General features: G+C 44.0%; 1 protein-coding gene across 1 annotated transcript in view; it reads right to left on the bottom strand.

The window, feature by feature from the left end:
• Positions 1–24,592, bottom strand: part of ITGA9 (integrin subunit alpha 9) — an 818,222-nt gene that overhangs the window by 636,225 nt on the left and 157,405 nt on the right. The window contains exons 4-7 of the mRNA XM_069215150.1: positions 19,040–19,163; positions 9,699–9,766; positions 2,936–3,065; positions 378–463 (exon numbers count right to left, since the gene is read on the bottom strand). Of these exons, the coding sequence (XP_069071251.1) occupies positions 378–463; positions 2,936–3,065; positions 9,699–9,766; positions 19,040–19,163 (408 nt within the window). The remainder of the gene's footprint in view (positions 1–377; positions 464–2,935; positions 3,066–9,698; positions 9,767–19,039; positions 19,164–24,592) is intronic.

Raw genomic sequence — 24,592 nt, 5'->3', positions numbered from 1 at the left:
ACGAATGCGGTATAAAACACAAATATATATATGAAAATCAGATATTAGAAAACTTACAATAAAAGGTCGCTGCCAGTGATTCCAAGTGTCTCACAATATCACTATGTATAGTTTTACCCTTTATCGCCGTTTTACAACCTTTTTAAATGCACTGACACACAGAAGAATGACAAGGACACTCAAATGTTTAAACTAGGATCTAAGAATGCTTATGTTAACTGTGAGAGTTCATTTACAGTGTCAGGCAGCCATGCTTAGGCAGAGGACAACTATCGCTATGCAGACAGAAACAACATCGCCCCAAGGATTCCTGGGAACCCAAGGAGCTCGCGCTGCGCGTTCGTGAGCGTCTGATACCCTGCGTCTCAGAACCACACCTTTCCGATGCCGCCGTCCTGCGGGGCTCCTCCCACGACGTCAATGGTGGTAGGCTGGGAGAAATGGCCGGCTGTCACCGCATATCCTGCACAGAGGAAGAGGGGGTGGCGAGAAAAATGGCAAAAGGAAAATCAAGAGATTAGAAAGCAGCCATCTGGATGTCACTAATCAGGTTTTCATTGCCCCCCGGGAGAGTAAGTTCCCAACATCAAGGGAGAGGAGGCTGTGTACTTCCACCCAGAACCCACAGCACTTTAGCCCGGGCAAAAGGTCAGTCAATATGCAACTGTTTCGTGAGAGCATCCATGTGGGCAGTTGTCAGATCAGTATATGGAATTCTCGTGATGGCTACTATACCGCATAATGCAATCCCACTCATCTGTACATTCGGCCTCCTTGCTTGTTCCCTGACAATGTAAGGCACGGGATTAGCTAGAAATACTAAAATACCCCACTTTGATCCATACCTCGAATACCAGCAGGTGAGGAAAGTGAGTAAGCCCTGCCTACCCTAGAAGAGGCTTTGTCATTCCCCCTTCTGTCCATCTATCTATTCATCCTTTCATCCCTCCATTCATACATCAATCCATCTTTTCACACTTCCATCCTGCCACTCACACTTCCATCCATTCATTTCTACTTCTACCTAGCCATCCATTCTTTTTATCCATTCACAATTTCACCCTATTTTATTAATCCATCCTCTCATGCTTCCAACCAAGTTTCCATCCACCCACTCATTCATCCAGCCTCTCTTAATTCCAGCCATTCTTTCTTTCACTCAGCCATGAACATTTTGTTTTCCCCTTCCTTCCATCCATCAATCCTTCCATCTTTAGATCCATCCTTTCATCCCTTTGATTCTTCTTTCATGTGAATGCCTTCTTTCTTTTCATATGTACTTCCTTTCACTTCTCTTTCCTGCTCTCTCTCTCCATCTCTCGCTTGCCCCCTTTCTCATCATTTCGCATTCTGGGCCTCCTTTACTACGGTTGGCCTTCAACACTATCCCCTGTTATAGTTTTCCCTTACTTTTTTGAGCACTTTACTTTGCAGAGGTGCAGACAAAACAAACTAATAAATAATGAATCATTGTTAATAGTGTCAACAAAACCCCGCTTCGGCTGCTAAAACGGTGTGTTCAAGGTGCCACTGCTGTGAGGTGTAGCAGAAAGATGGACGCTCTTCCTCCACGGTGCTGGAATTCTGCAGTCAGTGTGCACGGTCCCTGTTAGAGAGAAAAGTTCCTGACCAACCCCACGTCCAGAGGTGGGGGTCTCCACTTTAGCTATGGCGCCTACTTCTCCCTTCTTCAGCTTGTAATTGTAGTGGCTTGTGGAGGAGGAGTCACCACTGGAGGCGCGGTTAGGGACAGGGCCACTGTGCAGAGCAGAGCAGGCCTCGTTGTCATTATAAACCACCTTCCTCTCACTGACTTGAGTCAGCACCCAGTTAGTAATAAAGATAACAAGCATTTGCAATGCAATAGCTCTCGCATTTGCTCGACTTAGAGCTAGTAACGTTGTAAAGTCCTAACTGGACTTTTATTGCCACATAAAATGAAAAGTAATACAGTTTAACATAAGGAAGCCGATTGAAAGTGCCACACCATGAGCGTGAAGGGGCACACAGAATAAAACAGAAGTTCGCTCACACTCCAACGTATCAGCAAATGTGATCGCGCTGCTTAGAAAAGAAAAAGTAGTCCAGAAACAATGCTGAAAACATGGAACCTCATATGTTTTCAGTAGCTGGCTGGTGCGCTCCAAAAGGGCTAAACACCGGAAATGGCACAACGTATGCATGCCTTTCACAAATAAAATCAAGTGACTTTTAAAAGGCAAGCCCACAAACCAACAAAACTGATGGGTGTGTGGTGGGCATGGTTAAAAGCCCACAGATAGATTACAGCAGGCTAGTGCGCTTGCGCGCTCGACCCTAAAAAATGATCTAGTTGGGTGTAATACTTCAAATGGGTAGGCCATCAGCCTAGTTTCTGCATTCCCTGACCCCGCCACCTCTGTCATTAGCTACCTAGGACAGTCCTTAGACTGGGGCAATGTTTCCTAACAAGAGGAGCTCTGAGTTTTAACTGTTGTCAGGATTTTTTTTAAAGAAATGTGTACAGTACATATGTGAGCAAAAATAATGATCAGTTCACCCAGTTCCTGCTAAAAATCTTAATAGAGAAAATCATTTGAAACTATTTAAAATAGACCAAAAAACCCTTGGGATGAGCATTGACACAAACAACTATCAAGAGCCCCGGTACAACGTAGAAGATAGTCCTCAGAAACAGTAAGGCTCTGCATCCAATGCCCAACTTGAACCACCCTGATCTTTAGGTAAGACATTGATGGCTGAAATGCTGAGCACTGAAAAAGAAATAATGAGAGCAGCTCACCAGCAGATCAACTGTGCACTACCATCACCTCTGCGCATAGAGTGACTATCACGGATAGGCATAAAAATGATCCTAAAATCATCAAAAACTCATTGCAGAAGTTCTAGACTGGGTACCCTTTTGTTGTACATGGTGGACCTCGTGAGCACTTACCTAGGTATGTATAACGCCTGGCTATCACAGCTTCATCATTGAGTTTGAAATACATGCCATCAGTGAGATTCAACACTTTAACTGTGCCGGTCCAGTAATATGATCCCGGGGCTCCCATAACCACCAATTCCTGGAAAAAGACATGAAGAGGGAAAAATAGATGAACAAAATGGTGACTTTTGAGACAGGCAAAAAGGTAAATGCTGCTCTCTAATTGCATATTATTTATTCAGCCACTCTCCCTTTGGATCCGAAGCTCATTGCATTGGCCAACGGTGGAAGGCCTGCAGACATCAGGCGATCTGGCCTACGATACCGCAGGCCCACACAGTTCCTAAAGCAATAAAAGATCCTAGTTGCTCACCAAATGATGCACAAAAGGCGAAGACTCAGTGAAGACTACTTGAGCTGCTGCCCTGATGCTAACACACAAGAAATGTGTCCCACCCACAACGCAAAACGTAGATACACCTTCAAAGCAAAAGGGTGGAGAGGCAGGTCAGTCACAGTTGTCAATAGTATTTGCTTTGGTATATGCCATTCAACAGCACATGACGTCACTATATGACATCTGCACTAGTGGATGATGGAAGGAAAAAAGTACAATAATCAGGATAGTAATTTTTACCAGGGCTCTCATACTCTGTCCATGCATCCAAGTCATCCATCTATCGTCCATTCATTTCTGAATCTGTACCTCTAGCCATCCTTTTTGATTAGCCCGTCAGTTCATTCATCCATCCATCCATCGATAAGAATGATTACACATACCCTCTATTCTGTGCGTTGCAGGTGACTCATAACCTCCCACAGGGATGCATTGCAAGTAAACTCATTCTTTCATTCAAGACGTTCCTCCGCCCATAGAATGTAACGTATACAGTAGTACGCCTCCAACCATTCTCCACTGCCAGTCAAAATTGGGCTACCCAGGGACATAAAATGCGCAGGAAAATAAATGTACTTGAGTTGCATAATCACAGCAAGGAAACAGCTGCTGCTGACCAAGTCTAAGTCTTATCGGCCATTGTGTCACGGTTGCTGGAGTAACGCCTGCTTCCTGCCTTCCTCTTGGCCGAAATGCCCTGCCACTCCTGGGTGTGCCTGCCCAGGGCCTTGAAAGTATTCACTGTGCCGTGGCATGAACCACGCATCTCTGTGTATGTAGTGAAGCCTGCAGGACTTCCACCTGCCTGATGATGTGCTTCAGCGCCTCAGAAGGAGGCATGAACCACTATGCAGTGACTGCACCGCCGGGCATCTCCTCATTATTAGCACATCGGCGGAACCATAGCCTGGCACCAGTGCTCTTCCGTTAGGACATCACGCCTTGTACGCGCTCGTTGGAAGGACATGATTGGTTTCTGTGACAATAATAAACAACGTCCCCTCTTGAGGTTGGAAATAAAGTTTTTGTTCGTCCAGGTACACTTATTTTGCGCGGTACATTGCAAGTATTTTTTATTTAAAATTATATCGTGGATAGCCAAATGCCAAACTGTAATCAACAACAACTGAAATTCTGCACTAGCGTCCTTGGTACTTTACAGATAAGGCTTGCAAATGTACAGCATCGCTTAACATCTCTACTCTTCATGGCCAGCAGCAACTGCAGAAAAGGCCTACTAGCACTGGAAGTCCTAGCCCCAGGTTCACAAAAGTCACTTCCTGACTGTACAGCCAAGTGGAGCTGACCCATCGTGGCAATTCGACAATCGTAGAGCTATTTGAAGTGTGAGAGCAGCCATGGAAACTTCTATGGCTCATTGGTTTGTTGAAGATGCTGGAGGAGGTCAGAGCATGATCAGACTGGGAATTCAAACGAGCAAGTTTAGTTTTAACCTGTTGAAAAAAGAAGAAGAGCACGTTTCCTGCCTAATGTACGCACTGTTCACAAGTGCAGTACCTCTTAAAGATGGCGCCTGGCTACAAGGCAAATGGAAGTGGGAAGGAAAGCTGAATGAGACAGGCTACGATCACTTTTGTGAACACCGTGAAAGAAATAGGGTTCTTTAAAGTGGGCCCAAACAGACTGATTTGCAGTACATCCAAAGAAAATGGAGAGTGAGGTTATGTGCAGTGGAAGGCAAATGCACACCTTTGTGCACCCCTGAACAAAGGAAAACACTATCGCCATGACGTTTGAACAGGAAAACAGAGGGGGTAAGCATCATCTCAGGGTTTTGCTTTTCCAAAATTACAGTGCAGACAGAGAATTAACTTCCTTAGACCATATTAAGGGAGTTAGTGTGCACTCATGTATAGTGCCTGCGGCTGCGGGGAGGAGCTTTTAAACAGTAACATTATTCACTCAGAAGTAGATGCCATATTCGGTTGACTCATTTTCTACTAACAGCAAATGCCAAACTGCCGGCAAACTAACTGCTGAGTCCCATGTTGACTTGACATATGGAGCGTTCCTACCCCTTATGAAGCCCAGAGGCCTTTCAGGAAGGTCAAGGAAGTAGCTACTGTATTTGTCATGCATTGCCGGTAATTTGTTAGTTTTCAGACTGGCCTAAGTGGGAAGAATTTTAGCGTTGTGCATGATACCAGCAGGTGTACTTCAAACTGGTAGCAGTGGATATGTAGATGTGATAAAGTCCCCTGCTCTAATGTCTGTGGTCTTCCTTGCGCTGTGCCATCTCTCCTTCTGGATGGACCCCACAGATCCACTTGTGTAGTAAAACTTGGGTTGTGCATCTCAGCTTCCGGTTGGAGCTCATACAGTAACTACTTTGAGGTCTGTGATTATTCTTAGTTTGTCTCATCTCTGCTTTTTGGTGGTCTCAGGGGCCCACTTCTGTGGTATCTGTGGTCATCCGTGGGTTGTGCCATCTCTGCTTCTGAATGGACCCCTTTAGTACTTCTGTAGTTAAATTTGGCTGTGCAGCTGTGCTTCTGAAGCAACCCTACTCCAACTACTGTGGGTTCTGTGATTATCCTTAGATTGTGTCACGCCTGTTTCTGGTGGTCCCCATAGACCTATCACTGGGTTGCCAGTATTGATCATTCCTAATTTTTCACAGTGCACTTCATCAGTCTCCACCAGAGGCTGCTGCTCTCCTACGAGGATGCTTACCTCTATGGTTCTTTACCTTCTGCCCTGTACACTATGCCTTTTTACTCTATCAATTTCTCATACTCATGATTCACTGAGGTTTGCTGAGGTTTTTGTTTGTTCCTTGTTCATACTCACTTCGTGATGATATTTCTGCCTGTCTTTCGACTCTAAAGTCAGTGCAAAGAAGACAGAAGTTCTTCTTTTCCCTGTTTCTTTTCAGATCTCTATTCTCATCCCTTTTACTGCAAACCAGTTACCTTTCGCAGATTCTACTCCCAATCAAGATTTTGTTTTAAAGTCCTCTTGGAATCATTCTGATAAAAACTCTGCCCGTAACTTAGGTCTCTTGTTAGCACCTCTTTAATATTTCCACGATTAAAAAGTTGTTTCTTTTTCAACTACAAAATTACTTTTCCAGAACCTTGTCTTTTCTTCACTATGCCACTTCTCATCTGACACCGACTTAATGAAATACTTAACCGCCCTATTTGGGCAGAATTAATGCGTCTGTGCCATTTAGTTTGCTTTAATCTTCAACTCCGCCACTTTGTTTACAAATGATTTAACTAGATGTCTCTTTGGTGTTCAATTCACTTTCTTTGCTTCGTGTTCTTTGGAATCACTGACCCTTCCTGTTTTGTGTTCCCTTATCTCTGTTTACACCCTCGTGGCCTCCACGCTCCGCAGATCACAATGTATCTGTTCCTCTACTGCCTTGCTTTTACACAACTGGCGCCCAAACCCCTGCACAACTGGCCTACTGACCCGTGACTTTCTCCCTCACTGTTTATAGCCGACACCTAGGAATGGTTCAGCATGCTTGAATCTGGTACCTGATTGGCTTAAACTTTGCTGTTTGTTGTTCCATTCTCTTGTTTGACAGAGCTTTGAATAGAAGTGCATTAACAAACCCAAATAAAAAAAATGTAATCCCCTTCTCCGATAAAAGGTGCAGCAATTTCAACAGGATCCTACTTGTTTGTCAGTGAGAAGGGTGTTGGCCCATGGCCCACCTTCGACCAATGCAAAGGTAATCAAATAGTGACGAATAGCAATGCATCTTGCCTAATCTCACCTTGAAAAATATGCCATATTAATTAATTTGAGGCAAGTGAATGTATCAGCTTGTTGGACAAACAGGCATTGCCCCGACCTTTCTCCCATTCTGGGGCCCACATTATAGCATCTGTCATTTGCCCTTTTGGTATGTCGTCGCAGAGCTGGCTTCTGGGAGTTGTTACTTCAACAGATAGACTGAAACTAGAGAATTATGTTTGCTTTCAGAAAAATGTTGTATTGCTTTTGTAACACAGTGTTGTTTCATGTGGAGCTAATGAATATCATTGTTCCAGCAGGGCCCTTCGACACTCCAGATGCTCCAGAAATAGTCTCCACACCAGGACACAATGTGAAGAGGAAGTGATCTCTAGATCTGAACACATCAGCCCAGATAAGACCTCTAGACCTGGTCATAGTGCCAATGAGGCGATCTTCAGAATTATCCAGTCAGGGTTCAATATTTCGGATATGGAGTCCAGGTCGATACACATCACTCATGTGGCATCCAGTGTGAAACAAAATGCTAAATCTGGACTGCAGATTGGGAAACTGTATTCCATAAGCAGCCTCCAGAAAAGGCATACAAAACTCTACCTGGTACTTCAAATGGGGCTTCAAGCACTTGATACAAAACCGAAGATGAGACCTCCTTATCAATGCACAACTTTTTGGATGGGGTCACATAACTGGGAAAAATAAACCAGATGTTGCCTCTAAAAATGGTGGCATTTAGAACTAAACACAGGGCTCATGGCACACTTTACAGTAAGGAACACAGTAATGCTGATGAAAACTTACTAGTGATCTGTACAGTATACAGTTGCAACACTACGTCTCTTTTGGTTTTATTATTTCTTATTAAGCACACCAGCATTCTTTTTGTGCACCACACAACACTGACACATTGCTTACCCCTATATATGCTTTGTACTGGGAGTAGGCTAATTCATTCTTTGTACCTTGTACATTGTACCTTTTGTTCACAAATGTATGTGTGAGGGAAGCTTTGGGTGTTGCTACTTATCTGCGGTGTGCGTCCTGTGCCTTAGGGAAGTTTGCACTGTTTCCGCTATGCTGTGCATGCGCTGTGTATGCTAATTAGCTTGGTAAAATATTTATACTACATAAAACCCACATCTATTGACTTTGCCAAGGCCTTTTCTTGGGGCTGGCACCTATGTGGGAGGAGTACATACACATATCAGGGAGACTGCAGTGGGTGACTCATCTCAACATTCCTGACTTCATTCCCTGATAAAGAGAGACTGGACCGGGAGAGGCTGGGCAGAGGGATAAGGGCCTTGCAGGGATCAAAAGAGAGAGGGGTAAGATTAAGCGATTTATGTCAGGGACGTTTGCTAAGCATGCAAGATTCATGGACTTCTTCAGGAAGTATTGAAAGGGAGGAGTTTTGAAGATAGGGGCCCTGGATTGTACGCGGGCGATAGTGAAGTGTGAGGGTTAAGCAAAAGTTTTTGCCATCAAGGAACTCAAATGTATGGAACTATCTTATCTACGCTGCATGAAAAGTTAAAACACTTATCTTCCTAGCTGCCAATCACAGCACAGAGGCTGTCACTGTGGTTATGATTAGTTTGCAGGAACCGTACTGCTAAAGTACTAGAGTGTCATTCACCTCATTATTCTGTTTGTGAAAGCCTAAGAAAAAGATTTGTTTAAAAAAAGATATGCAAACCAATGTATTTGTTGCATGTTCCTGTCAGGTCACACATAGCTACAGTGCGCATTGGACGGAACATCCCACAGAAGAACAAAAGGGCTCACTGGACAAAGCTGCCCACATGAGTGCACTGCCCTACAGGCGCAACAGCAACTTCACTAAGAAACACACAACGTCAGACAAGACATATTGGAGAAGTAAGGACACATCCAACACATTTCAGGTGTTTCATATCGTCGAGTATCGCCAAGATCACAACAATTAACCAACCATAACAATAATCAATTACAACCTCTAACAGAAAAAAATGATCAAAACAATGCACTAACAGCGAACACAGCTCAGAGGCACCATATAGTTTGACGTCATCAAGCTGACATAAGGTCTCCATTCACCATGATATATAAAACCCGCAACTAACCAATGCACTAGACCGACACACACACACACACATCACATATCTAATCTAATTATAAAAAATATTTGGACCTTAATATGACAAAATGCTCTCAATTGCCTCAGTCACATACATCAAGCAGGGCAATGCACATATCAACTCTTCCAGATGGCACATACTCTAGTTGGTAAAGTCCTTTGGCTACACACCCTAATTAACAAAAACACACTTGCAATCAAACCATTTCACAAAAGCATCCACACTACTGGTGACCCAACTCCAACTATCAGAAAGCATACTCCGGCCTGTGACAGAGTGCTCGAGATCACAGTGTGAAGGCACCTGAATTTCGACAGTGCTGCAAGCCATACTAATAGCAGCATGGCCTTGCGTAGCTTCCTGTAAGATATTGTTAGTGAATGAATTGGTGTTTGCACAATAGCCACGGCAATGGTCATGAACAACCAATTATAAATTAACACTGTGCATGATGTATAACAGGAACATTCATGGAAACAAAATCAACAATGTCAGGAAAAACCTGGAAGTAGCTGTAAATCACCTCAGTGAAGAAACCTGCAATGCCGGCCTGGCACGATCCGTGCTCCTCACCATACTTCTTCTTGTATTCTGAAGGAAGGTGTTGAGGGGAAAGTGGAGGGAGAGAAAACAAATCACAGTCAATTGAGGCTCATTACTGTGAGGGTGGTATTTTACCAGGACATTTCCTCATATGATCAACTACAAGACATCACACCTAATCGAAGAAAGCACAATCTCAAAAAATCATTGTCCCACAGAAGGCCCTCATTAAAAGTGGTGGTATCCCACTAGACGAGTTAATTCTGGGTGGAGATTGGCGGGGGGGCTGCTGCCCTGGGCCATTACAAGTAGGCTGGATTCTTTGGGCATGACAGTTCTGGAGGCACTTGCTCCAGTTTCACCTGGTGCAGATGCACACCCGCAAGACCACTGCATGGGTCAAAGGCAGGAGTGCAACCAGCCTAGGCCCAACCTGTGCAGCAATCCCAGGGGGAAGACAGCAGCCTTTCTTACCTCATCCATCCCTGCCCTGGCCTAGACTGCTAGAATGCCTCCCAGCCCTTACTGCTGACTGTGAGCAAGCAGAGACTGTCCTGATACAGGAAAAACACTTTAAATTTTAAATCCGGTATTCTTGGGTCCGTGTGATTATGCCCTATTTCGGGGGGAAAAACACACTTAATGGCCGGAATTAGGTGCAGTGATACCAGCCAGAATCTATGATTCTGGATCGCCCGGCATCCTACACCAAAATCTGGCCAACTTGTAATGAGGGACTGAGTGATATAATTCCTAGATTCTGCCTCGGGGCCCAGTAAAAACATTAACACCGCGCATTCATGTACACATCATTCTATCACTATAAAGTGTGAATTGGCATCACAATGATTGAAAGAGGTCCCGTGGCAGAAATCCAAACCTTGCTCCTTCTACACACAACACCAGGCACTGTCAACAGATTAGGTATTTTAGGTACTGTGCAAAATGGATGATTGTATGAAGCATCATTTCTTTCCCATACAGCCATTCTCTGAATTAGTGTTTTTTTATATTTGTCACTTTCCTATTGGGAGAAAGGATCATTTTCTTTAGCGATGCCAAAATTCAGGCCCCAGTGTGCAGCCGAGACTTTTTCATAATCATTCCACCAGACGTGAAATGAAAATGGCTAATTAGCTAGCCACATCAGCAATCTCGCTCCATTTTACCCAGTTGGAAGTTCATGTCAAACAAAATTATTCTGGATCCATTTACTGCACTAAATGTTTGAACCACATGTTGGTTTCCTAAAACCTCCGCAACAGATTATCTAACTTTCAGAAAGGGAGAGGGCAAGAATGTAACGTATTTATGATACAGGTCATACTTGCTCTCTGCCTGCACTGGCACACAAACGTCTGCCTAGTGGGAATGCAGGTAGGCTTGCACCACGGTGCAGGAGTGCCTAATTTGTAGGCAGAATTGTTTTTGCACACAAAGGGGCACCTTCCTGCGCAAAAACAATCCTCAAAGGCATGTTCCTCTTTCTAAGTATGCAGCAAAACGCTGCACACGTAGAAAGAGGAAACAAGGAGAAATAAAGATGTTTTGTCTCATTGCACCTCTGGTGGAAGGGCGTACAATTCTGATGCATTTCCTGGTCTACCATTGATGGTAAATCTGGGAATGTGTCAGAACCCATGGGTGGATGCATGTGAACACCCGGGTTCCACCTATGGAACGCCTCCCTGCCACAGAGTAACGCCAGGCAGCGATTTTGTCTGCATTGCATTACTCTAGGTTTATCAAGTCACGCATGACCATGCAAGGTGGCCCTACATTGCTTGATAAATCATATTTAGGTTTTACGTCGCCCTAGGGTCCCCTTGCATGGCACAAGGGTGAAGCAAAACGTGATAAATATGGGCCTCAATTTATGTTCATCTTCAGTTTAACATGTTTGTGATGCCCTTTTTACTGTTTATATATCAGTTTACACAAGCATGCTGATGACAGTTCTTTTTCAAAACCATACTGAAATCTCGTTAGATGTTGCAATGTATAACAAGCCGCATAATTGCCATTAGGGCATGGATAGAGACTAGCTGGGCAAGTTTCAATTGCCAAATAAATGATCTTTTACTAGTAGACACTTAACGTAACATATCTAAATATATCTCTGTACGTTGATAAATATTGTTATCTATTGAGCACACACCTAGCCAAATAACAAGCTTTGGCAACACCAATAGGTCTTACGTATATGAGATCTATTGGCTTTTTTGCCAAGGAATGAAGTAGCGATGAGTGGAGTGGCATTGTGTGAACATGGAATGGAGTGGCATTGTGTGGAGTGGAGTGCAATGGCATTGTGTGACATGGACTGGAGTGGATTTTTGAGGAGTGGAATAGTGTGGAGTGGGTGGAATGGAGTGGAATTGTGTGGTATGAAGTGGAATTGTGTGGCATGGAGTGCAATTGTGCAATGAGGATTGACGAGGAACTGTGTGGCAAGGAAGTGTGTGCCATCAAGTGGAATTGTGTGTCCTAGAGTGCAATGGAATTGTGTGGAATGGACTGAGTGGAGCGGAGTGGAGTGGAGGGGCACTGTGTGCTGTGGAGTGAAGTGAAGTGGCATTGTGTGGCATGAAGTGGAGTGTCATTGAGTGGAATGAAATGGAGTGGAGTGAAGCGGAATGAAGTGGCATTGAGTGGAGTGGCATTGTCTGGAGAGAAGTGGGCATGCCACAAAGAATTTCAAAGTCTCATCAGGGGTAGTAAGTGCTGTATAAATACAATTACAAATAAGAAGTGGCACTGAGGAGAGTGTAGTAAAGTGGATTTGATTGGAGTGGAATGGCATTGTGTGGAGTGGAGAAGAGTGTCATTGTGTTGTTTGGAGTGGAGTGAAGTTGAGTATAGTGGCACTAGTTGGCATGGAGTGAAATGGCATTGCTAAAGTGGAGTGGCATTTTGTGTCATAGTGTGGACTAGAGATGCATTGTATGGTGTGCAGTGGCATTCTGTGGTATGAAGTGGAGTAGTATTGAGTGTAGTGATGTGGAGTGTCATTGTGTGGCATAGAATGGAGTGAAGTGGCAGTGTATGGCACGAAGTGGCGTGGTATTTAAGGGTTTGGGGTGAAATTGTGTGGTGTGGAATTATGTGTCATGAAGTTGAATTGCATGGAATGTGGTGGAATTGTGTGGCATGGAGTAGAGTGGAATTTGTGTGCCATGGCGTGGAATTGTGTGGAGTAGAGTAGCATGGAGTGAAATTATGTGGAGTGGAGTGGCATTGTGTGGTGTGGACTGGAATGGAATTGAGTGAAGTGGGGTGGTGTTTTGTGGCATGGAGTGTCATTGTGTGGCATGAAGTGGAGTGCCAATGTGTTGAGTGGAGTGGAATCGTGCGACGTAGAGTGGTATTGAGTGAGGGGAGCAGAATTCTGTGGTATGGAGTGAAGTGGCATTGTGTGGTTTAAAATTATGTGGCATTTAGTGGATTTGTGTAGCATGGAGTGGAGTAAAGCTGTGTAGCATGGAGTAAAGTGGAATTGTGTGACATGGAGTGGAATGGCATTGCATGGATTGGAGTGGAGTGGCATTTTGTGGCTAGGTGGAAAGTGGAGGTGCATTGTGTGGTGTGGAGTGGAGTGATATGGAGTGAAGTGGGGTGGGGTGGGTGTGTGGTTTGAAGTGGAGTGGCATTGCATGGAGTGGAGTGGCATTGAGTAGAGTGGCACTGTGTGAAGTGGAGTGCCATTGTGTGGTGCGGAGTGGAATTGTGTGGCATGAAGTAGAGTGGAATTGTGTGATATGAAACTGTAAGGCGTGGAGCGGAACTGTGTTGTGTGGAGTAGGGTGCACTGGAATTGTATAGCTTCGAGTAGATTGGAATTGTGTAGTGTAGAGTGAAATTGTGTGTAGTGTAGAATGGAATGCAATTGTGTGGCATAGAGTGGGATGCCATTGTGTGGAGTGACTGTGGCATGGAGTGGCATGGAGTTGAATTGTTAGGAGTGGAATGGCACTGTGTGGCATAGAGTGAAGTGGTAGTGAGAAGTGTGAGGTTGAGTGTCATTGTGTGGCATGGAGTGGAGTGTCATTGTGTGGCATGAAGCGGGGTGACATTGTGTGGAGTGGCATTGTGAGGAGTGGAGTGGTACTGAGTGGAAGGAAGTGGAATTGTGTGGCATGGAGTGGAGTGGAATTGTATGGCATGGAATGGAGGGGAGTTGTGTGGCATGGAATAAAGTGAAATTGGGTGGTATGGAGTGGAATTGGGTGGAGTGGCATTGTTTGGGGTGAAGTGACATTGTGACGTGGAGTGGAGTGGCACTATCTGGAGTTAAGTGGTGTAGGATTGTGTGGCATAGAGTGGAGTGGGATTGTGTAGTGTGGACTGGTATTGCATGGAGTGGAGTGGCATTGTGTGGAGTGGAGTGGCACTGTGGCATGGAGTGTCATTGGGTGAAGTGGCAATGTGTAGCGTAGAGTGGAATGGCGTATGATAGACTGGGGTGGAGGGCATCATGTGACATGGTGTTCAGTGGAGCTGTGTTTTGTTGTGTGGGGTGGCATTGTGGAGCATGAAGCAGAGTGGCATTGCATGGAGTGGAGTGGCATTGTATGGCATGGAGTGGAATTGTGTAATGTGAAGTGAAGTGGTATTGTGTGGTGTGGAGAGTAGTAGTACTGGGTGGAGTGTAATGTCTTGTAATGCAATAGGCATTTATAAAGCGCAGTTACTCCTTGGAAGTGTCCTGGCACTATGCATCACAGACATGAACTATCTAGGGGCCTCACTATTACTCACATTGGAGTGAAGTGGAGTGGAATTGTGTGGAATGGAGTGGAGTGGAACTATGTGGTGTGGAATTTTGTGGAGTGGAATTGTTTGGATGGATGTGGAATAGAGTGAAATTGTGTAGCATGGAGTGGAATTGTGTGGCGCAGAGTGGTATGTGTGGCATCGAGTGGACTGGCATTGTGTGGAGTGACACTGTGTGGCATGGAGTGGAGTGGCACTGTGCGGAGTGAAGTGGAGTGGATGGCATTATATGTAGTGGAGTGGGAGTGGATGGCATAGAATGGAGTGGAGTGGTATTGAGTAGTGTGGCATGGAGTGGAGTAGCTTAAAGTGGAATGGCATTCAGTGGAGTGTCGTGTTCAGTGGAGATGAGTAGCATTGTGTGGCATGGGGTGGAGCAGAGTATAGTGTCACTGTGTGGAGTGAAGTAGCAATGAATGTCATGGAATGGAGTCATGGAATGGAGTGATATTGAGTGGAGTGGATTGGCATTGTGTGGCATGGTGTGGTATGGATTCGCATGAATTGGAGTGGAGTGCCATTTGGTGACATGGTATGGTGTGCTACAGGTTTCCTTCTATGATTTTTCCTTTTTGACACTTCACTTATAATTTAGTGATTTATTAGCTCAATTTACTGGTTTAGATCGCTGGACGTGTTTGGATCACAAGCGTCTGATTTAGAGCATAGCTGGTAGATTGAATTCCATGGATGTTACACACCAAACAACATGCTTTAGTTTCTGGAATAATTGACTATAGCAATGGCAGCTCGGAAACTGGCTATAGACATCAATGCAGAAGTCATGTATTGAATCAGGGGTATGCGAAATCAAAATGTTTCTCTTGTAAACTTCTCCTAATACTTGTGAATGCTACAATTGCTACCGGTAGGTCACAGAGTTTTTTGCATTTGAACTTTCGAATTAAATGAGAAAATCAAAATCACCAACATTCATACAGTTTCAAAGTAGTGCAAAAAGTGGTCTTGAAGCTAACTTGAGAGAAAATAGCGCAACCACTTTCAGCTCCTACTTGCACTGAGAAAATACTGAACATGTCAGTTTGCAGGAAAAACTGCCTAATTAAATAAACGTGTGGAAATAAAATACTTTTCTTTATACTTTATTGCGCAATTAATTAAAATCATTGCAATTACAATACAAAAGAAAACGTGTGCAAATAAAATACTCGTTGAACTGTATAAAGGCCAGTCACTGGGGTCCATATGAAACTTTGCTCACGTAATAAAACTGTGCACGACAACGTGAATCGCAGTGTGTTAGCCTGCCTCTGATACGATGTTTGGAAGAAAGCGGTGTGAAATACTGACTATGAACGATAGAGCTTCCTCACAGAAGGTATCAAGAGACCACTAGACGAGAAGGACAAAACATCCCGTAAAATGAATCGCGTTACTGATTTCAGCCACAGCTACGTCTTTACACTGGACCGGGGCAGGGAGAAGTCTTTCTGGTGATCATGCTGAGAAGGCCGTGCTGCACGTCATCGGAATGGCCAATTTTCCGATGGCAAGATGTTGCATTGCAGGCCCAGCCTCTCAGACGTCTACTCTTCACAGCCCGGCCAAAAGCCTTGGCCAACAACGGCGGTCCCACCAGGAAGTTATGACGAACAGAAGAGGCCCCAGAGGGTCCTCTCACACGCATCATTTACAAGCAGCAACATTGGAAATCAAATGGCCATTAAGGGAAACAAAATGCCGACAGGGCAAGCAACAACTGCAAAGAAGTCTCACAAAGATGATTACTACCGACTGAGGTCAAGCACGAAAGCAGTTCTTTGGTCACTTCCTGTCGCTGTCTTTTACCGCATGATCACCCATGGCCTACATAGCGCCACGAAAGCCTCTCCAATGTCTGCTGGTGCGTTAAACATCCAACCTAACAACATCCTTCACATCACAAAACGTGCAATTCTACACAAATGTTATTTAACGTTGGATTCTCTCCCAGGTTATTGAGAAACATCAGGCAGATACAGACAGGCATTTTCACAGCAAGACAAAGTTAAAAATAACATATTATCACCTACGAAAATTAGGCATAAAAAGAGATAACTAGAATCCTCTCCTTATTATTTCTTTCAGAATATCGCACATTTTCGATATGCTTTTTGTCTTCCTCCCCTTGGGGGGGTAGGGGGCGGACACTCAATGGTGCTTCAGATATTATGCAAGGCATTGAGTCACGTGACAGGAAATGAAGTCACAGACTGGAACAGGAAGGATGTGATTATCAGCTGCTGTCAGGGGAGTTGTGATAAGTCCAAACTGGAAATGTTTTGATCAAAACACCCTTTGTCACTGAGAGAGAACTCCAGTATCGAACACTGATTAAAACATGATCATTTCTTAATTGACAGTCATGGAAAATGGCATTAATCTAGTTAATATTTGCACATGTAATTTTGTTATTTCAAAAGAAAGTGAGAGCCGGAATAAAGTAACTGCAAGATTGATAATTCAAAAGACAAAAACAGAGGGACAGAAAGTATCTGTTCAACAAACATGTAACACAGTAATGAGAATTTTGAGCGTCAGACTGTTTTGGTACAGTGTTGATCGCGGAAGGTAAATATACAGACAAACTGTCTGATGTGTTCTTTCTGAAATATTGGATGCTGATTCAAAGAACCACGTGAGCTTTGTCCGCACTATCATCTTTCGCGCCCTTTTCTGGAGTGCCTCTTTAATTATTTTGTTAAATGGAAAAGCGAGTCGCTCTTAAAGAGTATTAATAAATCACCTTTCTGCTTCGACACCAAGGACGAAAAGTTAGCCGGGCACCCTATGCTAACCAAGTAAATCATTATGATTGTGTGTTTGCTCCGTGTTAATTTGCCCCAAGGTGCTATTCAGCAACATCTTAGATATTTACGAGTGTTGTGTTATTTTAATAATTTGTTTTCGTGGGAATTGGTGCTATTTTGGTGCATCAACAACCTATATCCTCTATCGTGCCCCAAGTTCGGCCCTGACGCAGCAATAAATATTGCAAAAATAAAGGAAGTAAAAGTAAGCATCCTTAGAGTAAATAATGCTAAAGCTTAAACCAAAAATAGCTCTTACACAAAACAGGCCAAGTACAAAAGAGATTGGTGAGAATCAGGCACAGCTTCATGCAGTTCATACTGCGGCCAAGACCCTTTAGATATATATAAATATATTTACTTTTGTAGCACGAGAATACTGAATTTATGCTACCAGTATGTGTGTACAGAGAACAATTGGAGAAGCTGTAATTTATCAGTGATTGAAAAAATTCCTTAAATAAATACAATAAATAAATGTCTTTCTGCGACAGTATGCCCTGTCCCTAAGCAACTCTGCTGTAAGTAGATGGAGCAAATATTTTATTAGTGCGTATACCGCATCCGACACACTTCTGTGCACTTTAATATCATGTAACATAGCCATGCCCTCTGTGTAGGTGCTACTGGAAACAGCCTTGAACCTTTCCTTGGGGTGTTTCCACTTTTTGTGTTTCCCCACACTGTACAGCATTCTTTTTGTGTTATCACGAGCCCGCTTAGCTCTAAACAAAACTAAAGATAATAGTACCCAGACCCTCATAATCATTTTATGTGTGAAGTAGCATGTATATGCTTTACCTAGACTTTCTCCTCGTTTTAGGGGTGAGCGCAAATGGGCTTCAAACCATGCCCATGTCACGTCAGTCACTTTCATTGGTTCGTGGGCTTGCCTTTTAAAATCTGCTTGCTTTCATTAGTAAAAGGCAGGCATACGTCATGTCTTTTCCGGTGTTTAGCCCTCCTCGAGCGCAGCAACCAAGTACTGAAAACATACGAGGCTCCTTGTTTTCGTACCGGTTTCGGGACTACCTTTTCTCTTTTTTCGCAGCATGATCTCTCTGGGCAGAAGTCGAGCGCTTTGCACAACATTGATCCTGTTACATAGGTAATTTCACTTTTGCCAGTTACTTGGATAATTGCACTTTTGCCAATAGGTTTCACTGCAAGTGGTGGCCGTCAGCTCGCTTATGTGAAACTTTTACTTTTCAGTTTATATGGCAAGAAGAGTCCGGTTAGTTACGTGAAACTGTTTTACTTTTCATTTTCAATTTATGTGGCGAGATAAGTCAGGTTAGGAGTTTACAATGCTAATTGCTCAAACAATTGCAAGTCCCATTGCATTCAAATGCTTGTTTCCTCTAGCTCCCATTTCTGCCCTATCTTCCTTTAATATATATGTGTCAATGTGACAATACAACTTAGTACTAACACTTCTTTTGCATACATGCCGTTGCCTTGTAGTTATACTTCGTTTGCTTATGGTCAGGGAGTGGGAAACCTTAAAGAAAAGTACAAGAAGAAAAAAGAGGCGGAACTTCAATTCCCCAGTACTGTCACTGAATAGAGTTGATATTTAAAACAGATGGAAAATAGGCATAAATCTATCCTACCTAAACTTAAAACTCATAAAGAGGGGCATCTATTATGAGTTCAAAAGACTATCAAAAGTAAGTGTGTGTGTGCTCGTGTGTGTGCGCGCGCATGCGTGTGTGCGTGCCAGAAAGGCTCCACCTACCTTCATAGCAGGGTATGAGCGTCCGCCCCTTGGACTGCAGGTTGGGTGGGAGGATGGTACAGAAGCCGTGAGGGAGAATGTGTTCTGTCTCATAGTAGATATTCTTCCAGCGATGCGCGCAAGCCTGAAAGAAAGTTCAGTATGTTAACAACCACTATCAATACAACTTGCTGGTGCTCCTGTCTTCCCTTTCATATAGATATATACATGTGGAACAGTTTCTCTGCAGGTGCCACGCTCTGGAACTATCCCAGAGCAATTACAAGGTTCCTACACAACCACTTTGAGTTCTGAAGACCCAGACTCATACACAAGGTAACTTTTCAACCACACGTTGCACAAGGGGAGGGTGGTATGCATCCACAGGCATAGCCCCACCTGCCTCACACCCTTCTCCCTCACTTCATGCTCAACCGTAGCTACCTGTACTCAGCAGCACATTTGGAGCACCCCTCCAGCCCTCACACTGTAAAGCAACCCTCTCCAACCACTCGCAAACAAATGGGACAACCTCTTATCCGACTGACCATGAAGTGCACTTCGGGGCCGCAACAGTGATTCAAAGCGCTATTCAAGTGATACAATATAATACAAGACTGGGCGCTAGTGACAACGTTATTTTGGTCTGTAGTCACAAAGTCATTGTAGTCCATAACATACCTTAAGGCTGAAAATATCTCCATTAAGACCTGTCAGGAATGGTAGGTATGTTTTGAAAGTTTGCAAACGGACACAGATGTTAGTTTCTGAGCAATCACAAACTCTGACTCAACTCTTTCCCACCTTGGAAATGGTTGTAAACTTACAGCTGGAATCCCTTTCCCTTCAAGGCGGGAAGTGGAACAGATCATTTGAACATTTGGCATCAGTACAGAGGAAGGGCATTCTCCATTGAGAAAAATGCTTTCTCTGCAGCAAAAAGAAAACATTGTGCATTTGCAATGGGAGGCTATTTTGCCCATGTGCAGACTTCTATGCTATGAATATTTCTGCACTGGGACAGGAGCTTTTGGGAGATCTCACATGGCATTCCCAGTAGTGCACCTGGAAACCTACACCTGACACAGCTTCACAGCCGTACTTCTAGGAAAGTTTGTGAATAGCAAACAAACATAGACGTACGCTCAATCATAGATGTAATTCTCTGCCCGTGCTTCTACATTTTGTTTCATAAATGGGACACATAGGACCTGATTTAAGAGGCCTTAGCGCCACCATAGCGTCATTTTGTTTTTACAGTGAGGCAGTGCGAAAGTGGCTTTTTACACGTGCCATATTTAGAAAGTGGTGCAATGCATGCATCGCGCCACTTTGTAAACCCTTCTAAGAGGTTTCCTTGCGCCATTTTTTGGCACTTTTAACACCTGCTCAGGGCAGGCGTTAAAAGAGTGCATGCCATTGAATACAAAGGGCCCCTCTGTACTCTGCAGGTGTAGTGCCAACATTTTGGAGCTACTCCTGCAGAGTACATCAATAGCGTCAGGAATTCTGATGCTATTTCCCTGTATCCTGCGCCATGGTGTGCCCTATTTTAAATCCGGTGCACACATGGTGGCAGTAGGGGGGTGCTAAGGGGCGCAAGGAAAGTGGTGCTGCACTGGGTGCAGCGCCACCTTTCTTAAATCCCCCCTGTAGTGTTTTAACTCAGACATCCTATCTGCCAGAACCACTTTGGAGGACAAGATTAGGCTATGCACATTCGGCGCCTTCAAATCTCTTAAAAATACCCAAGATGTTCTTGCATGGGCACCTATGGGTTTATTTATGAGCCCCTTGCGCCGCCGGAACAACACGTTTTGTGATACTCTGGCACCACAAACTACTAAATGATATCTATGAGGCCATTCAAGGCCACTTTGCATGGGTTTGAATGGCCTCATGGTTATAGGGTAATGCAAAGCAGCTCAAATTGCTGTGTTGCATTAATCTGCGCTTGGAAGGCATTCCATGGACATTGTGGTGGTTGTTCCCACGCAACACCCATGGATTTTAATGCATCCTCAGATTTACAAAACCATGTAAACCTGAGGATGCACCAAAATCTTATGCCTTCCAAGTTGAAGCCGTAACAAGGAGAAGTGTGCTGCATTCTGCAGCACACACAGAAAGAGGAAAACGTCTCTCAGGATTGTTTTTATGCAAGAAGGTGCCGCTCCTGCACAAAACAAACTTGCATGCAACGCACCATGAAGCAAGGGTGCCAGCTTTGGGGCTACGCTGCCGAAACGGCACCAGCACAGGGGGAAAGGAGTGGAATGCACTGTATTGCATAAATACAGTGCATTCCTGCCCTTTCACTTTGGCGTAGGGCAGCGCAGCAAGGTGACTTTCTGCGCTGCCCTACGCCAGATCCTCAGAAATGAGGGCCCCAAAGTGCAAGTGCCTATGCAGCAGGAGCCAGGATGTCTAATCATGTTAATTACAATTTGCTTTTACACACATTCCAGAGGGGCTCGATTCAAAACTGCTGTCTCAAAAAGATTGAATGACGTTGCACCTTCCCCTTGGCAATTTGATGATGTATGTGCCTGTATGGCGCATTAGTTCTTCATTCACTGTATATGAATATACGGTGCAGAGGTTTTAGCAGTAACAAACACTTGAAAGGCAGGCCTCTTTCAGGTTATGTGTTTTAGTGTGGGGGGGGTTTATAAAGCACAAACAAGACCCTTGAGGGCATCAGACCACTATGCTATACTATGTCACACCACCTACATTATGTTATGTTTTGTTATGCTACGGTGTGTTGCATCAGTCTTGTTTCACAGTACATGAAGTCATGATGGAATCAGAAGCTTAGGTGCCTCAGCTTGGGGGGAAATATGATAACACGTGTCAGCTCACTGCCGGTAAACCATGGGATCTTGGATGCTTCACTATTCCCAGGGCTTCAGCTGCCCAGCTTTGACATGGCATTCTGGACAGGTGAGTTTAGCAATTCAGGAGATAAGGTCTGCAGTGTGTGCTTTGAGTGGCTCCGGGTTAGGTGGGGGCGGGGGGAGGCTTTTCTTAAGTTGTATCACTAAGATTCTGTTCTTCCTGTACGGGAAACCATACTACCTGTTTGCCACCCAATCTGAATGAAGTGATATTCAGGATTTAAATTCTGCAACTACTGTCCATGTCCCCTGATCGACGACACCGCTAAGAAAATTGATCTTAAGAACATCTAAACTAAAACTCCTCCCAGTTGGAAAGGTAGACGGCTGAAGCCACTTAGCTGTGATTTTCCCGATTTCATACATTTCACAGGCTCATACCTCAAAATATTAGGGGCTCTACATAGCCAGGCGCATCCCTTTAGTACTAGAACAAGAAGGAGTGTTCCCTGGGGCCGCTCCTGACACCACCTTAGCCATCGAGGTCAATAGCTTTTCCTAGTGAGACGGTCTGAGGCCTGCCTACTCTTGAGCATGAGTTCAGGCATGGGATGGGAGCGCAGTTGCTAAACGAAGGGAACCATCTCAGTGTGTAGTGCACTCTGGGAAAGTTGCCTTTTATGGTGAGCCACGATTTCAAAAGGACCAGAGACAAAGCCTAAAGAATTCTAGATGGGTATCAGCAAATAGAGGGAAGCTCTAGTTATGATGTCACTCAGAAACCTGAGTGGAAAACATCCTGTTTGTTCAGTTTTTAATTACAAGAACGGACTAAGGGATGAAGAGGACGGACTGCAAGCCACTATGGGTAAGTAAATCATATGTATCATTTTAGTCAAATCAAAAGGCTTTTTTGGGCTAACGCCAGACCGGAAATAAGGGGTGACAAACCCAATAGGTTTCGGCTTTGAGACCTATTGGCTTTGCCCGTGGTTTTGGAGATTATGTTCAGCATTGGCAAGAAGATGTGGTGTATGGCCAAAGGGAATTTAAAAATGCACAAAGACACAGTCATATTTCGCAGGTGCCAGTATCCGCAATGATGTGTGTATGCTCATATGTCATTAAACAACATGTAATTATGAAAAAAATCAACAGATGTGGAGTTCTGATGGTGTTCGCAAGGATGACTGGATGCCTTTGGTGGAGTTTATATGCAAACTTAAAAGATGCACGTACTCAAAAATGCAACATTAGGAAGTGTTTTGAAGTTTTTTGTCTCGGTTGGATCTCTGCAGCATCTCAAGCGACAATTATTTTTATGTTTTGTGTTTCATTTAAACAATCAAGCACTTAAACATACAAATGTTACATTTTAACATGCTCCTTTATGAGTCTGATTAGCAAATATGAGCAGAATCTGCCTTCATTTGTTGTTTGATTAGTTCTTTAAACCACTCAAAATCATCTCTTTCTTTCAAATTCCAGGAGGGCTGGACTGGCCATTCTGCCACTCGTAGTTTGCCGGCTAAGGGGCTGCCTTCAACCCTGGATAGGCTGCCCAAACCCAACCATAAAAGCGCCCCCAGTGCCTCATTGTTGTTGCAGAGTCCTGCACTGTGTTGCTGGTTTGAAGGATTTTGCCAGGGCTGGGTTTGGTTTCCAGTCAAGTCCTGAACCCGCGGTGACAGGGTTTACTGTGTTGTTGTGCAAATTGAGCACAGGGTTACAGTGCAACAACAGTGTCCTCCTTTCACACCTGCCAATTCTAGCCATGCTCCTTCTGTCTTCAGGAGGGGAGGTTGTAAAGGTACAACTAAAATATGAGAACCATATTCGAGTAATACTTTGAACAAACGAATCTTCACTAATCAACCACAAGAACAATGAATGAATCCATGAATGAACTACACAGAAAGGGTGTAGAGACTTAAACGGCACTAAAGTGCCAGCCAACTGTTCTATACTATGCACAGAGTGCTATATGCTCGATGCAAATGCTGTTACCACAACTTAACATTAAAGGCTCCCAGGGGTCAGGTCTATGGGATGAGCTCAGATAAGGCGAAGTTTGACTGATCTGAAAATTTGACAAGTGGGTACCATAAGAAAGACACACAAAAAGTTCTGTCTGAAGGGTGTGCACACCCTAATCTGTAACATTGTTTACATTTTAATTTAGACAAACACCTCTTAAGAAACACTTCTTTCTTTCCTGGGGATGTTAGACTGTGCTTACACACATTTAACCTAGCTCATTTGCCTTTGGTTGAAAGAGCATTATATTCATCTCAGCCTGTAATGCATTATGTCTGGTATTATATATGCTGTTTAGGTAACACAGCTCACCCCAGTCTATTGCCTCCATAGCATCAGGTCTAACATTACAATTGCTGTACTGGTAGTACACCTCATCCCAGACTATTGAACGTGATAGCACTATACCATAGCTGCTAAGTTTTCCAGGTCAGTGCGTGATGCAGCGGTCCAGTCCAGGTTATTTTTTTTAAATCCTGGAACTTCTAGTCCTGTTATTTGGAATAACCAAGACCACGAGTACTAGAATTCAAAGAAAAAACCTGGACTAGACCAGCACATTACGTATGAACCTGGGAAACCTGATAGAGTGGTTGTGCAGATATCATAAGGGTATTGTAGAAGCTCTGTGAGTGCTTGGTCTCAGTCAGATTTGCAACTAGTGCAACGTGGATCTCCTCCAATTCAAGGCTCCATG

This window comes from Pleurodeles waltl, chromosome 2_1, assembly GCF_031143425.1.
Source record: "Pleurodeles waltl isolate 20211129_DDA chromosome 2_1, aPleWal1.hap1.20221129, whole genome shotgun sequence".
NCBI lineage: Eukaryota > Metazoa > Chordata > Amphibia > Caudata > Salamandridae > Pleurodeles > Pleurodeles waltl.
Note: the sequence above shows the minus strand (reverse complement) of the source record. Positions and strands in the feature narration are given on the sequence as shown.